The sequence below is a fragment of the Gossypium hirsutum genome, chromosome A07, assembly GCF_007990345.1.
Source record: "Gossypium hirsutum isolate 1008001.06 chromosome A07, Gossypium_hirsutum_v2.1, whole genome shotgun sequence".
NCBI lineage: Eukaryota > Viridiplantae > Streptophyta > Magnoliopsida > Malvales > Malvaceae > Gossypium > Gossypium hirsutum.
This window is the reverse complement of record NC_053430.1, coordinates 89,515,787-89,530,010: the sequence shown is the minus strand read 5'-3', so window position 1 is coordinate 89,530,010 and position 14,224 is coordinate 89,515,787. Positions and strand designations below refer to the sequence as shown.

Here is a 14,224-nt window from a genome sequence, read left to right as displayed (position 1 = left end):
CTCGATTATCCTCTGATTGATTCAAATCTCGATCTATACGATAATTCATTTCAATTTATTAATTCCAAATACTTTATGTCATCTTATTATATGCATATGCATATGTCAATTCAATTTCATTTTTAGAATGTTTACTACAATTTTGCATTTTATTCAATTTAGTCCCTAAAATTGAAATTATAACTTTCAAATTTGAGCCTCGATTTTGAAATCTATCTCAATTACATCCTTCTAAGACTCTACTATCCATAATTACAAAAATTTTATAGCAATCTCAGAATATTTACACCTTAGCCCATATGTTCAAAAACTAGCAACTAAACTTTATAAACTAGTCCTTTTTCACTTTTAAGCTTAAAATCTAACAATTTAGTATCAAAAACTTCAAGAAATCAACCATGAAAACTTCTAAAAACTTTAACAGTTTTACAAATTGGTACATAGGTTAGCTAAATAAAGCTCCGGAACCTCAAAAACATAAAAATTACAGGTAAAAGACTAAATTGAGCATACTTATGAATGGCCGAAAGTTTTGAAGCATGAAACCCTAAATTTTCTTTTCTTGTCCGTGAGATGAAGAAGATGATAAGAAATTGTTTTATTTTCTTTTAATTTTGGTTTATATACTTTGCTTAATAATTGATTAATCTTAATTAATTAACTAAATTTTATTTAACCTAATTTTAATCTTAATTAACAAACTTAGTGAATGTCAATTCAATATCACTACCGTTTGTTGACTTTACAAAGGTTGAACTGCTCAATTGGTATTTTGGATAATTAAAAATCTATAGCGATTAATTTTTACCACTTTTACAATTAAGTCATTGTACCTTAATTAACTATCCAATTAAGAAAATCAAAGGACCAAACTTCAATTAAACTTTGTACTAAACATCGTAAATATTTTACAAACTTAATCATCGAAAATGGGATTCCAACACTATCATTTTAAACACCACTAAAAAACAAAGCAGTTAGTGATTAATTTTAATGCTTCAGATATGATCAATGTGCTTGTTGATAAGTGTTAGGTTACTTATTTAACTTTGTTAGATTGGGATGCATTGATTACCATGTCATGAGAATGTTTGATCATGTTTTTGCTTGTCAATTTGATGCATTTGAGATTTGTGTAAATTTTATTATGTTTTGTATGTTAACTGCTGTTTAGAACTTGAAATTTTAATGCCATAAGCCATGGAAATGAATTGGTATTGCTTAAGGTCAAGATAGGTGCATTCTTGGTGCTTTCGAAGTCAAACAATTAAGTTTCATTGCGACGTACTCTTATCTCGAGGCCACGACTTTCTTGTCCAACATCGCAACTAGGCCTTTTCATGCTGTGACCTAGCCAAGCACGTAGGGACGCTATGATATCCCCTGTTTACACATCACTTCACCTATTGTTTTAGCATTAAGTCCCTAATCATTTCTAAAGATTCACAAATGCCTTCGTGGGGCATGAACTAAACCGAGACATGTCCAATTAATGTATTCTAATTATCGGTATTGTGTTTATTCATGATTTTAGTTATTGTTGGTGATTTTGATGTTCGACTAAGTTAAGGTATTTAGTGAAATGAATGAAATAGTTTGGGTTGCTTTGACAATGTAATGTAATATCATACATTCAAATCTAATAACTAAATCGAGTGTGGGGTGTCATAGGCTAATTTAACTTTTTTAATGGAAAATATATGGATGAGTAACGAGGTATACAAATTGAAAATACAGAGACCAAACTAATAGAAAAAATAATATAAATACCAAAATGATCATTTAACTATAGCTCAGGGGCCAAAAGAGGTTACATTTCTTTCATCACTTGAGCTTCATCCATTAACTTCATTCCGTCATAATTATTACGGAACCTTAACATGACAATAAAAAATCATATGTTAAATATTTCAACAAAATCCATCAATTGAAATGAAAAAATAATTCCATCAATTTATGAGCAATTAGAGTTTAGAATTTAGTTTAAAACACATCAGGATTCAGTGATAACTCTCATGAAACTGAAATAATAGGATCAAATCTCTAATTAATTTGAGAATCCTTAATTAAACTGCTTTTTGATGTTTCTTGTAACAAAATGAGTTTAAAATTCTGTACTGGATTTTATTTGGTACATCAGTTTCTAACAGGAGACAATCTTGTCACATTTCCTGAATCTTCTATGTAACTTTCCTCAACGCCGATTAGTTCTCATCAAAATTTCAGACATTTCGCAACAGATTTTGCTGTTTCGACTCTTCATTTTTCTAATTTTATGGTACAGGGTACAATCATCCTAATGTAAAGAAATATTTAGAAAAAGATAAAGCATACAAGAGTCGGAAACATACCCATATAGGATACTCATCTCCAGAAATGAGTAACATAGGTGCTAACCTTCATCTCTGCTTGTAGCTAAGTATGGTGGATGCTGCAATCATGCTTGGACTATAACTGGGAGGGCTCGGCTTCATACCCTGCTGTTCTGTGTTGTTCAGTGTTCTGTTCGGAGGGCATAGAAGTTCCATAACTTTCTCAGCAGCTGCAATTTGTTGCTGTTGGAGTACTGCATTGTTCATCAATTCCCTACAAAGACTCAAATCTTCAATTCACATTTTACCAAGTTAAGAATCATGAGACACGGAACTCCATTTTTATTGACACAGTAAATATAGAGAAAAGCATCAAATGCCATCACTAAAACAAAAGTTTCAAAACCTTGCTCAATGAAAATTTTACAAAGGACGATCTGTGTTTGTATTATAAAAAATATCTTACTTGAGCAAGAATGCTACTTTTGCAGGTGTGCAAGCTTGAAATAAAGCTTCAGGAATAACAGGAGAATCCAAGAGGATGTTGGGAAGTGAGATGTATGGTATCTTTGCTTTGTAGCGAACGAACCACTCAGTAAGGAGATGAGCTCTATAAGTAACTAAACAAGGTAACCTGGCAAGCTGCAACTCCATAGCAACAGTTCCTGAAGTGCATAAGGCAACAAGGCTTGCCTGCAAAAATTTAATCAAAATATAATAGCGCTCAAGTCCATGAAATTTAAATTACTGGGTGCAAATGCTTTACTCGTACATGAGTAACATAGAAGATTAACTAATATGGAAAAACTAAGTTCCAAGAAAACATGAATTTTTTCATAAGCTTCCCCAGCAACTTTTACATCAAACATTTCGGAAATACTTTTGATTCATGGTCAATCAAACAAACAGTTCAATTACTACAATTTCCTCAAATCAGAATCTGGAGTTTATCAGAAGAAAGTATTCTAAGGAAAAAAAAAAGTTCAATTTTCTAGTCAATTGAACGAAGAACTCCTCAATGCAATTGAATATATTATAAAACTGAATATCTGTGAATTTCTTTAATCCCTTAAGTTGACTGTAGCTGTGATCTGTGAATATCTCACTGAAATCACAATCAATGATAACATATCCTATGAGCACTGAAGGACTTACATTGAATGCATCGTATTTCAGCTGTGGGGTTCCTCCTGGAATTAATATAGCAGGCACAGGCCACTTATGAACAGCTTTAGCAATATAGTTGTCCACTAGTTGATTGGGAGCCACATGGATGACCGTTACCAGCTCAGGGAAAGAGTCTTTTAACAGTTTCATTGTGTTTGAAAAGATGGGAAGCATTCTAGTGACCTCTTGTAATCTGCTTCCAGGTAGCAAGGTAATTACCGTTGCTCCTTTATAAATTTCAAGTAATTATTTAAAATTTAAGAACAGAAATAGATTATAGTTAAGCAAGTGTGACTCAGAGCCGTACACACTACAAATAAGCAAACAAATATACACATGCACACAAAAAGAAATGAACAAAAACAGTTTCTAAATTCTAATACATTCATTGATTTAAAAAAAAAATTGCAGGTTTTGATTGATCCCAACAACTTCAAGAAAAGAACTACCATAGAATGATTATCAGAAAAAGAGAAGGAAAAAGAAAAAAGAATAGCCGGAAAGTTGGACCATAGATGTTATAAACATTAAACTGATTAAGGGTAAAAGACAACATACAGAAACCAAAAGTCCAGAGTAAAGGGCTCATACTGATGATAAATATAAAGCAGAAAACAACTTGAACTTGTAAGAGTGAATCTTAAATAATGGAGCAATCTCCACTCTTAGAGGTACTGAAAATTTCTCTAATTATAGACTTAAGGTTAAACTATAAAAGAGGAAAAAAAAAAAAAACTGCTGACTTCCTAGAACTTTACTAGGTTATCTCCACATTACCTGAAGCTATGGCATATTTTTTTCGAAAATCTCCACCATTTCCGATTATCTTCCACTCATGCAATGCAGTTTCCTTTCCCTAAGCATACATTTTTCTCATTTGTTAATGCTAAAATAACCATACATACACATGCCAATAGGAACATATGTACTCTTGCAAAAAACTATTTGGAGAAAGCAAAATCGTAAGTATTGAAACTTGAACTCCCTATTAAGTTTTAGGAAACAGAACAATCCCATACTGTAACAATTTATACAAGAAGATAAAATGATACCAATATATACCAGGACAGCAGAATGTGAATTCATACCATGTTCAGTTCTAAAACATCTTCCAGAATGGGGTGACCAACAAAAGTTGCATTCAATCCATTTAATTTACAACCTACTTCCTCATTGGGAAGTATACAGAACACATGATCCACAAATTTAGATAGCCCTTTGAGTCTTGCTTCACCTCCTTTCCATGCCCAGAATGATGGTGCTACATAATGAAAGTGTACTGGTCTATCTAACCTTTGTTGATTGTATCTAGCTGCAAAAAATAAACATTCCTTATGTTCCGGCACATAATATCGCACAGACAATATGCAAATACACAAAAAATTGATCCTAACTCCAACACATTGGTGATATTACCCCGTAACTGCTTAAGTAGACGAAAAGAAAATCCCTTCGAGTCCACTGTCACAACCACGTGAGGCTGGAACTGTAATGCAGCCTCCACAGTTTCCTTCAATTTTACCTGACATTTCAGCAAATACAAATGGTCCATCAGTAGTTTAGTGCAAAGTTTTTTTTTTTTCAAGGAATCCTCCAGGTTCATTTAATGGTCCACGAAGACTAATCTTTTCAGGATTCATGGCTGCCCCTCCCAACAAAGTCGTCTCCAAGATTCGAACCTGAGTTCTCCCCTTGGAACTGCAATGTGCCTTAACCAACAGTTGTTGGTAGTGCAAACTTTTATGGTAAAGGTTCAATCACCTTGGTTCCAAACTACTCACTCTGAAATTATAGAAGTGTGGTAATAATTCCCAGATTCCCATTACTGCAATATTCTCCATTGGGAACAAGGATTTCAGGCCTTGATTGGACATCCTGGACCTTATTTATATACACAGAGAAAACACTTTAGAAAGAACCCCATGAGAGTTCAGATAACTAACATCAAATTGATTCTGCCAAGTTGCCTAGTTGCAACACATATGGACATAAATCTCCCCCCCCAACCCTGGGCCACCTTTTTTTAATCTACTGAAACAGATAGAAATGATATAAACAATGGAAATAGCTTTCCTGAGTTCTTTCACGTCTGCCCTTTCCTTTTTACTTATTTTTATTACTCTTTTTCAGAAAAAATAAATCAAACCCATACTCAAAATTCACCTAGCTAATGCTAAAAATACAAAGGCAATGATATATAGTTAAAAAGCATACCCGCCTACACCCGAGAAGCGGATAGGAAGAGGGGAAATCTTGTTTAAGGAAGCCATAAGACGACAGGCAATGGAATCTCCACTAACCTCTCCTGCAACAATGAACACTCTTAACTCCCCTTCACTGGCGGCTCTGTCCATTAAGGATTTGCTTGAAACCCATAAATATCTCCTCAATGGTGTCTTCAAACAAATGCTATTCTTAAATATATTCACACATTGAATCGCTGCCAACCACATCGATATCTTCGGTATAGTATTTCTATGAGAACAGTTGAAAAGGAAATGTGATGGAAGCAAGAGTAGTCTAGTGCAGTTGCCGCAACACTCTTCCGCGGTTTAGTTTGCAGTTCGAAGAAAACTAGAGAGCAATGTAAAGGACCCAACAGTTTCGAGACAACAAAGGCCCATGTCTGATGCAAACATGGACTCACATCCATGGCCTGGTTAATATATATTAATTCCATATCTTCTATTTTTACTAGGAATATCAGTGGTTTAAGTTTCTATTTTTTAAAATTATTTTTTAATCAAATGATTTCTAATTAATTTTATATTTTAATCAATACTTACAAATAATTTATTTAATTTTTAATCATTTAATAAATTACATAAAATAATAATAATAAAGCTTTGACTAAATTAGTTTATGGTTATGAAGATGGATGTTGATTCTCATAAGCTTCATTTTGAAAGCACCATTTGCATTTCTTTACTAACATGTTTTCTTCTACATGAACCAAAAAGATAACATATGGCAAGAAAAGAAAACAGATAACATATATAAATTTTACAATAAATTTTACAATAAATTTTCCTATCAAGGATTAACTTTTGCCTTTTTGCCTTTCTCCTTTCTGCTTATTTTTTTTATAAACTTTTTTAATTTTATTTTTTCTATAATATACTTTTAAATTTAATTAAATTTTATGAATATTATTAAAATGTTAAAATTTTATTCTATCCTCTTTACTTAAAAGTAGAAGCTAAAATATTATATATAGTGTAACGCCTCATACTTGACCCAATCGTCGGGTCTGAACTACAATATGTCACATTCGTTGCCAGAGCAACTACAATCAAATATAATCAATTTATACCAATGCACATTTAATTACGAGCTATTCATGAATATAATGTGATTTACAAACCTTTCTGAGTCTTTAAGCTTACGAAAGCTCTAATGTTAACCTAAGATTGAATTAGGACCAAATCATAAATATTTCAAAATCTCAGGTTGACATTGTGATGTCGAGGATTCCTTGTCACGACGCAACATATTGAGTAGGTCTCATCATGACCTCGAGTACACATTGTCGCAACATGAATCTTGAGCTGCTTCTTGTTGCGACGTAATATACTGTTTCCATAAAAATCAATATGGTATAAGTTTGAGAGACCTATAATAATACTTTACATTTCAGTTACAACAAAAACAATAATATGCCAACTACATTCAAGCTAAAATATGCCAAAATGATACTTCAAAACAACATCAAGCAACCAAGATTTAAATTCAACCATTTCGATACAAAACCTGCTTAAACACTAGGTACATATCATATACTAATCAAAAGAGAACTTTAAAAATTTTGCTGAGTTGTGGATCGCTAGCTAGATGCTAGATCAACTGCTCAATCTATCTAGAATCTACTATACCTACGTATAGAGAAAAAAAATCGTACACTGAGCAATTACGCTCAGTGGTAATTTTCATATTTCAAGTCACAACATGAGCATAATCAATATAAGAATTCAATCCAAATATGCAACAATTCAATTAAAACAATTTGCATATTCAATATAAAAATATCATTCTCCTACAACATTCCATTTGATAGTGAAACTAACATTTATATCATCCATTCTATTAACAAAGATGTAACATATCTAATTCAATTACTTACATATACATTTATGTACCAATTAGATATTTAATCTCATTTTCATTTATATTTTATACAACTTCATCAATTCACATTGTCATTTATAAGCACATATGATTATTCATTTGCTATGATCATCATTTCATATCACATTTCTATCATTTTCGAGCTTATAAGCTCATTTAACACAATCAGTCCCCAGGGCACACATTTAGCCATTCCATATGGTCTCTCACATGCTATCTATAACAACCCATTTTTCAGTAGTTTTGGGCCTCAAGTCCGACGAGTGAGCCCATATTATTATTTAATATTTATGAGTCAATTATAATATTATATTGAGTTCTGGTTTAATAATTTTTATAAATGAACGAATAGATAAGTATAAATGGTTCAGTCTAGAAGTCAAGTAGTTTTTGAAAATGAGGTATTAGGACCTCATTTTCGTAATTTAAGACCGTAAAACTTTTTATTAAATATTTATAGAGTCGTATTATATGTGAATTGAATTTTGGTCCAATAATTTTAATGATTGATTGTTTAATTAATGTAAAAGGATTAAATTGTAAAAGAGGTAAAAGTTACCTATTATAGATTTTAAAATACCAAAGGGATTAACATAGCAATTAGAACATAGCCAAAAGTCCAAGCGATGGTGGATGTCAATCATTCCACTAACTTTTGGGTTATTGATTCATTAGGTCCTAATACTTTAAGGTTAAATTGAAATAAAGTTTAATTAAATTAATAATTAAAAAAGTAATTGAAGGACCAGTTGTGTACTTGGACCTTTCTTAAATAGCCAAATGGTAGGAATGGTGTGGAATTCTAGTTTTGTGGTTAATTACTATTAGATCCTTATTAATTAGTAGTTAAAGTAAAAATGACTAAATCGTAAAAGCTGTAAAAGTTCGGTTAATAGAGGGTTTTTAAAGGAAAATTAGACTTTTTGATTCATGTTGGATGGTTTTGGACTTGAAATTGTTGAAATTTGAGTGAAATTAAAAAAAATGGTAATTTAGTAAATTAGGAAATAAGTAATTTATCAACAAAACAAATTAAGGAAACATTTTCATCATCTTTGTTCACTTGAATATCCTAGAAGAAACTAGAGAAAGCTTCGGTCAAGCTTTGGTTCTTCGATTTGGTGAGTAAACTTTGTTCATTTTTAGTGGTTTTTATGTTTCCAAGCTCGCATTAGATTAATCTAGCTAACTCGAAACTAATTTGTCAAATTTTAAAGTGTTATGGATTATTTCATTGATGATTTTCGATTGTTCTTGAGATTTTATGGTATAATATTAAGCTTGATTGTTAAATAGGACCAATTTGTAATGTAGTTTTTGATGATTTTAATGTTCAAGGACTAAAATGTTAAAATGATAAAATTACAAGGAATTGATGTGAAATAAAAACAAGTATGGGATGTAGAGAAATATATTGTAATTCAGTTGAACTTAGTTTTGCTAGAAATAGGTTAAATTGCAAGTTTTGGACTTAAGAACTAAATTGCATAAAAGTAAAATATTGGGGGTAATTTTGTAAAAAGGAATAAAAGGACTTAATAGCATAAAATGAGTTAATCTTTCTGTTGGAATCATTTAATTGAATGAAATTATTAGCTTAGATCAAGAACGGGTTGAAAATCGAGGAAAAGAAAAAAATCACTAAATAGTCCCTGAACTTTCGTTATTGCTGCAGATTAGTTTGGTAAGTTCGTTCGGTTTAATTTAATACATATTAAATGCTTATTGGATGGAAATTTAATTGTTGAATGTTGGTTATATATATTTGATGCTATCTAAATGAGAACTGAAATAATGGATTGTTTATAGTAGTGATTATTGATGATATCTCCTAAGCCGGATAAACATAAGATAGAGTACGATTGGCATGCCAATAGGTTATAATGCGCGCGGTACGGGATTTGATATGAGATGTGACGATGATTCCTATATATCTTCTATTCACTGAATATACCGAGGTCTTGCATTTGTTGCGTACTATCGTGTTATATTATAGTGTTATTCTGGTGTGTTATGGGGGTGAATGTTGGCCTACGGGCTAGGCACTTAACGCCAAGGTATGTTATCGGTTGGATTGGCTCGTATGAGCGTTTGGTGTATTTTCGGATGGTTAACCATGTACTCTTATCCGTATATCATTCATCGGGCTATGTTCTAGTGAGAATGGATTATTATTGAATTGTAAAAAGTTTGCTCATAAACTTCTGATAGTTCTATGAATCGATAATGAATAATCGTATCCTTGTTTGAGTATACTCACCTATCTTGGACTTTAGTTGGCAGGAATTTTGTTTAGTAATCTTGTTGTTTGGTTTATTATGTTTAATTCGATAAGCTTTATCGTTTAATCGACGAACTTACTAAGCTTTATAAATGCTTACTCGTGCTTTGTTGTGCTTTCTTGTAGATAACGTTTATGGATAATCGGGCGATCAGATCAACTCGAGGAATCACACTATCCGAGGATCTTGGTAGATTTTTGAATGCAACCTTAGCTTATATGGCACGTAATAGGAAAATTGTGTATGTTTTGTAATACCCATACACTTAGTTTGTAAAGCTTGATGTGCTTGCAATGTTGTTGTTTTAAGTAGCCTTTGATACATGTATGCTCAGTACAAGTTAAAGCATGAGCGGATGTTATGGAATGAGTATGAAATGGTAAGTTTTGTTACTAGTAGTACATACTTATGACTTGAAAGTCTGGCTATGATAGTGACTTGTTATGTGATTGAAATATGGTGTTAATGGTGACACATTGGTTAGGCGCATAGTTAATTTTGTTTACACATTTTGGGTGTCTAAAATGCATTTTGAAGTCTTGTGAATGTGTGTGATATCCCGAATTACGGCCTAATCAGAATAGTAGTTTCGGGACCACAAATCTGAGATAAAAAAATAATTATTTTATAATTATTTTGAGGTCTATGATATGATTGCATGATTGTGTAAAAGTTTCATGAAGAAATTCTATGCATAAAGTGCTTAATTTGAAATTTGGGACTAAATTGAATAAGTTGTAAAAATTGCATTCTAGAAGTTTCTAGTATGAAATTGCTTTGGAATATTAATTAAGAGGCCTTAAATAGCAATTTGACCAATTTCTAAGTTTTTGGACAAAAACTGGACATGGATGGAATTTTTGAAAGTTTAGTAAGGAAGGGCATTTTGGTCATTTGGATTTTAATGAATTAAAATGGGAAAAATCAAGCAAAAATTCATTCATCTTCTTCATGTTGCTGCCAAATTTTACTTGCTACCATAGCTAGGGTTTCTTCAACTTCTAAGCTCAATAGTAAGTCAATCCTAGCCCCGTTTTTAATGTTCTTTACATTTTTGAAATTCTCGTAGCTCGGTTTACCTATTTCTACCAATATTTTGAGCTAGGGTTTATATTTAAAAATTTACCCATGAATGATTTGCATGAATTTTGATGTTTTATGGTAGAATATGAAGCTTGAGATTGTGTTAAACAACTTTTGCTAAGTGATTTTACGTAAAAACGACTAAAATGACGTAATCGGTAAAAATATCTAATGCTCATAAATACATGATAGAGTGTGAATTTGATGTTGCTATAGAAGGGAAAAATGATCAGCATGTCATAAAACATAAGAAAATAGGGTGAAGTTTAATTTATGAGATTTGGGGCAAAAGTGTAAATATGTGAAAGTTTAGGGGTAAAATTATAATTCTTACAAAATATGATTTTGGGTTGATTTGAATAATATGAGTCCTAATTAGGCTATATTTGAAATGATAGAGCAAGGAAAATTGAAATTCAGGCTAAAATCGGCAAAATACCAAGTTGTGGACAAAATGGTAAAAATGACCATTTTCGCATACGAGGTAAGTTCATATGATTTTAATAATGCAATGTGTATTTTAATGTTAATGTTATGATATTACATGAATTGTAAGTATACATATATGTGAATAATTTGATATTATGTAAATGATGCAACATTACTATAAGTTGTTGATGTCTTGATAATGGTATGATGATTATTGTTTACGATTTGTTGCATGCTATGATTATTGTTGAATTATTATACAAATTATGTGGAATACTTGAAAAATATGAGTTGCCACCGGAGTATCGATATTAACATCACAAAAAAGATGGCAAAGGCGTATGATCGAGGAAAGAGCCCGTTTGAACCTTAGGAATAGGCTAGGATACAAGTGACATGTCACTAGGAAATTGAGATCCGAACTTGTTGAGTTGTGGTCCGAGTTCGTGAGAATTATGAGGCATTCGAACTCGTTGAGTTGCATTCTGAGTTCACCTATGGATGCAAGCATCCGAACTCGTTGAGTTTTGTTCTGAGTTCATTATGGATGTGAACACCCGAGCTCGTTGAGTTGCGTTCCGAGTTCATTATGGGTGAGATTATGGTAGCTTTGCTACATAAACCGCAGGCTATTGAGTTTGTCTAGCTACTGGCTTCCGTGTATTTGATTATATTCCGAGTGTTCAATGAGTAATTTGACGAAGTATTCGATAATGGTCCCAATGAGCCAAGCCATTGGTAAGTATGTTCTTAAGTTAAATTACAAGTTGTACAGGTATGTACACTAAACTTATGTGTGATGCCTTGATATATGAAGTATATAGTATTGGTGAATACTATGAAAATGACATGATGAGGAATAAGTCTTGATACTTGATGACATTGAGATTATGGATCTATGCCTATGAAGCATAATTATGTGTTCTTTCCATGATGGATGAAATGATATTGTATGGATTTAGTGAATAATAGTTGTGATTGAGTAAATTTAGCCTTGGCAGTTTTGGGTTACTGCAGTGATGCAACTTTGGAAATTCACCATAAATTTTGGAAATTGAGTTAGGGACTGAATAAAATATGAGATTAAATCTCAATGAGTCTAGTTTTACATAGAGGAAACGGTACATGCAATTGAATTTTATGTTATGATATATTTAAATTGTTGTGAGACAGAGTTTGAATGACTTCGAGATCCCCTGTTCCTATTTGAGAAATTCACTAAAAATTGTGAAAAAATAATTAGGATTTATAATTTACATGTATAGATTATTTATTGAGTCTATTTTTAATAGAAATAAATGGCATAGCCCTTTGCATTCTTTACAAAGAGAAAATTGATTCGTAGTGAACAGAGGTCAGAGTAGTCGAACACTGAAACAAGGAAAACTTTAATGAATAAAATGTACAATTGGATATGTCAAAAATTCTGAAATTTTTATGGGAGAAATTTATATGAGTCTAGTTTCAAGGAAAATTAATGGAACTTAATTTGGAGTTTCTTAGATCTAGATATAAATGATTTAGTAACTGTAACTCGATAAAACAGCTTAACTTGAACATGTGTAATTGTACAATTATAGTGTTTTATGTTAGTAATTGCTTATTAATTTCATATGGACTTACTAAGCGTAAAGCTTACCCCTCCTCTCCATTTCTTTAGTATTGGCAGATTGGCTCGGGGTTGGAGATCGTCGGAGGCAAAATCACACTAGCAAGCTATCACTTTTAGGAGAATTAATTCAAATATTAGAAATATCAAGTGAGTGGCATGTATAGGAAGCTAGTTTTATGACATGTATTATTATTATGATTTGGCCTAACCTATTGATCTACGTTGAGTTATCGTATATGGCCATGGGATGTGGCCCATATTCACTATGGTTTGTAAGCTTAATTAATCATGTCATGTTCTATGTTTCTGGTGTGATGAGGTTGATAGTCATGGATGTTGGTTAAAGTGAAATATGTTTAAAATGAAAGACTTGTTGTTGCATGAAATTTTCTAGGTTTTCGTAAGTTCTCAGTTTGGTCCCAAAACTATTCCAAAGTTTGTTTTGGGCTTCGTAGACCCAAATAAGGGACGTTATGCATGTGTCTGAACAGTTTTGAATTAAATGAAATTTTAGGGCCGGTTTTCGTTTGTGTGCATGTTTAAGTCCGGTAATGCCTCGTATCTGGTCCCAGCGTCAGACACGGGCAGGGGGCCTTACAATGTGTGTTCTTGAGTTTTTTAGGGCACCTATGCATTTGGGAGTGAAGATGGCATGTTTAGGGTCACTTTTGGGTGCACGCGGCCTGAGACATGGGTTGCCACACGACCATGTGTCACATAATAGCAAACCCAGATGGGCGTGTGCCCCTAGCATGTTAGGTGCAGAGTTCACATGGGCGGGCACACGACCATATGACCCAAGTCAATGAGTTACATGGCCCATGCACACGGGTATTTGAGGTTGTGCATAGGTGTGTGGAATAGCAACACGACTATATCTTGAGCCACACGGTTTGGGCTTAGTCACACGGCCTAGAGACACAGTCATGTAACCCCTGTTGTGAAAATTTTTAGATTTTCCTAAACTATTTTAAGGCCTCGTAGACTCGATTTAATGCCCATATGTATGTTTTAATTTAATTTAAATGACATATGAATGTTGATAATTAAATTGGAAACTTGATGTCAATCGACATTGAATGTTCTAAATTGTATTGTAATACTCCGTAACTCTAATCCAGGAGATGGGTTATGGGTGTTACACTATCAAATATCACATTTCATATAAGTGCAAATATACCAAATCAATTCAAATTTCATTTCAATCAACCATA

The 14,224-nt window shown here is 32.5% G+C and overlaps 1 protein-coding gene across 2 annotated transcripts; it reads right to left on the bottom strand.

Moving 5' to 3' along the window:
• Positions 1 to 1,604: 1,604 nt before the first annotated feature.
• LOC121231802 (probable lipid-A-disaccharide synthase, mitochondrial) lies at positions 1,605 to 6,116 on the bottom strand. Of its 2 annotated transcripts, XM_041116553.1 has the most exons (9): positions 5,694 to 6,060; positions 5,261 to 5,360; positions 4,896 to 5,001; positions 4,568 to 4,791; positions 4,257 to 4,335; positions 3,468 to 3,706; positions 2,779 to 3,005; positions 2,352 to 2,586; positions 1,605 to 1,874 (listed from the first exon to the last, which is right to left on the bottom strand). In XM_041116553.1, exons 1-8 carry the CDS (start codon positions 5,930 to 5,932, stop codon positions 2,400 to 2,402), a joined length of 1,401 nt encoding a protein of 466 aa, XP_040972487.1. In that variant the 5' UTR covers positions 5,933 to 6,060; the 3' UTR covers positions 1,605 to 1,874; positions 2,352 to 2,399. The 2 variants fall into 2 exon arrangements, with proteins under 2 accessions (XP_040972487.1, XP_040972488.1); XM_041116554.1 differs by having other exon boundaries at positions 1,605 to 2,586; positions 5,694 to 6,116.
• Positions 6,117 to 14,224: the final 8,108 nt, after the last annotated feature.

What these genes read in the sequence shown, in the direction of transcription:
- LOC121231802 (XM_041116554.1), bottom strand. Translation starts at nt 5,932, where the DNA reads ATGTGGTTGGCAGCGATTCAATGTGTGAATATATTTAAGAATAGCATT. An exon ending in CGCTTCTCGGGTGTAGGCGG is followed by an intron (nt 5,361 to 5,693) that starts GTATGCTTTTTA and finishes TATATAAATAAG; the next exon opens with GTCCAGGATGTCCAATCAAG. An exon ending in TGAAATACGATGCATTCAAT is followed by an intron (nt 3,006 to 3,467) that starts GTAAGTCCTTCA and finishes AAATTTTTGCAG; the next exon opens with GCAAGCCTTGTTGCCTTATG.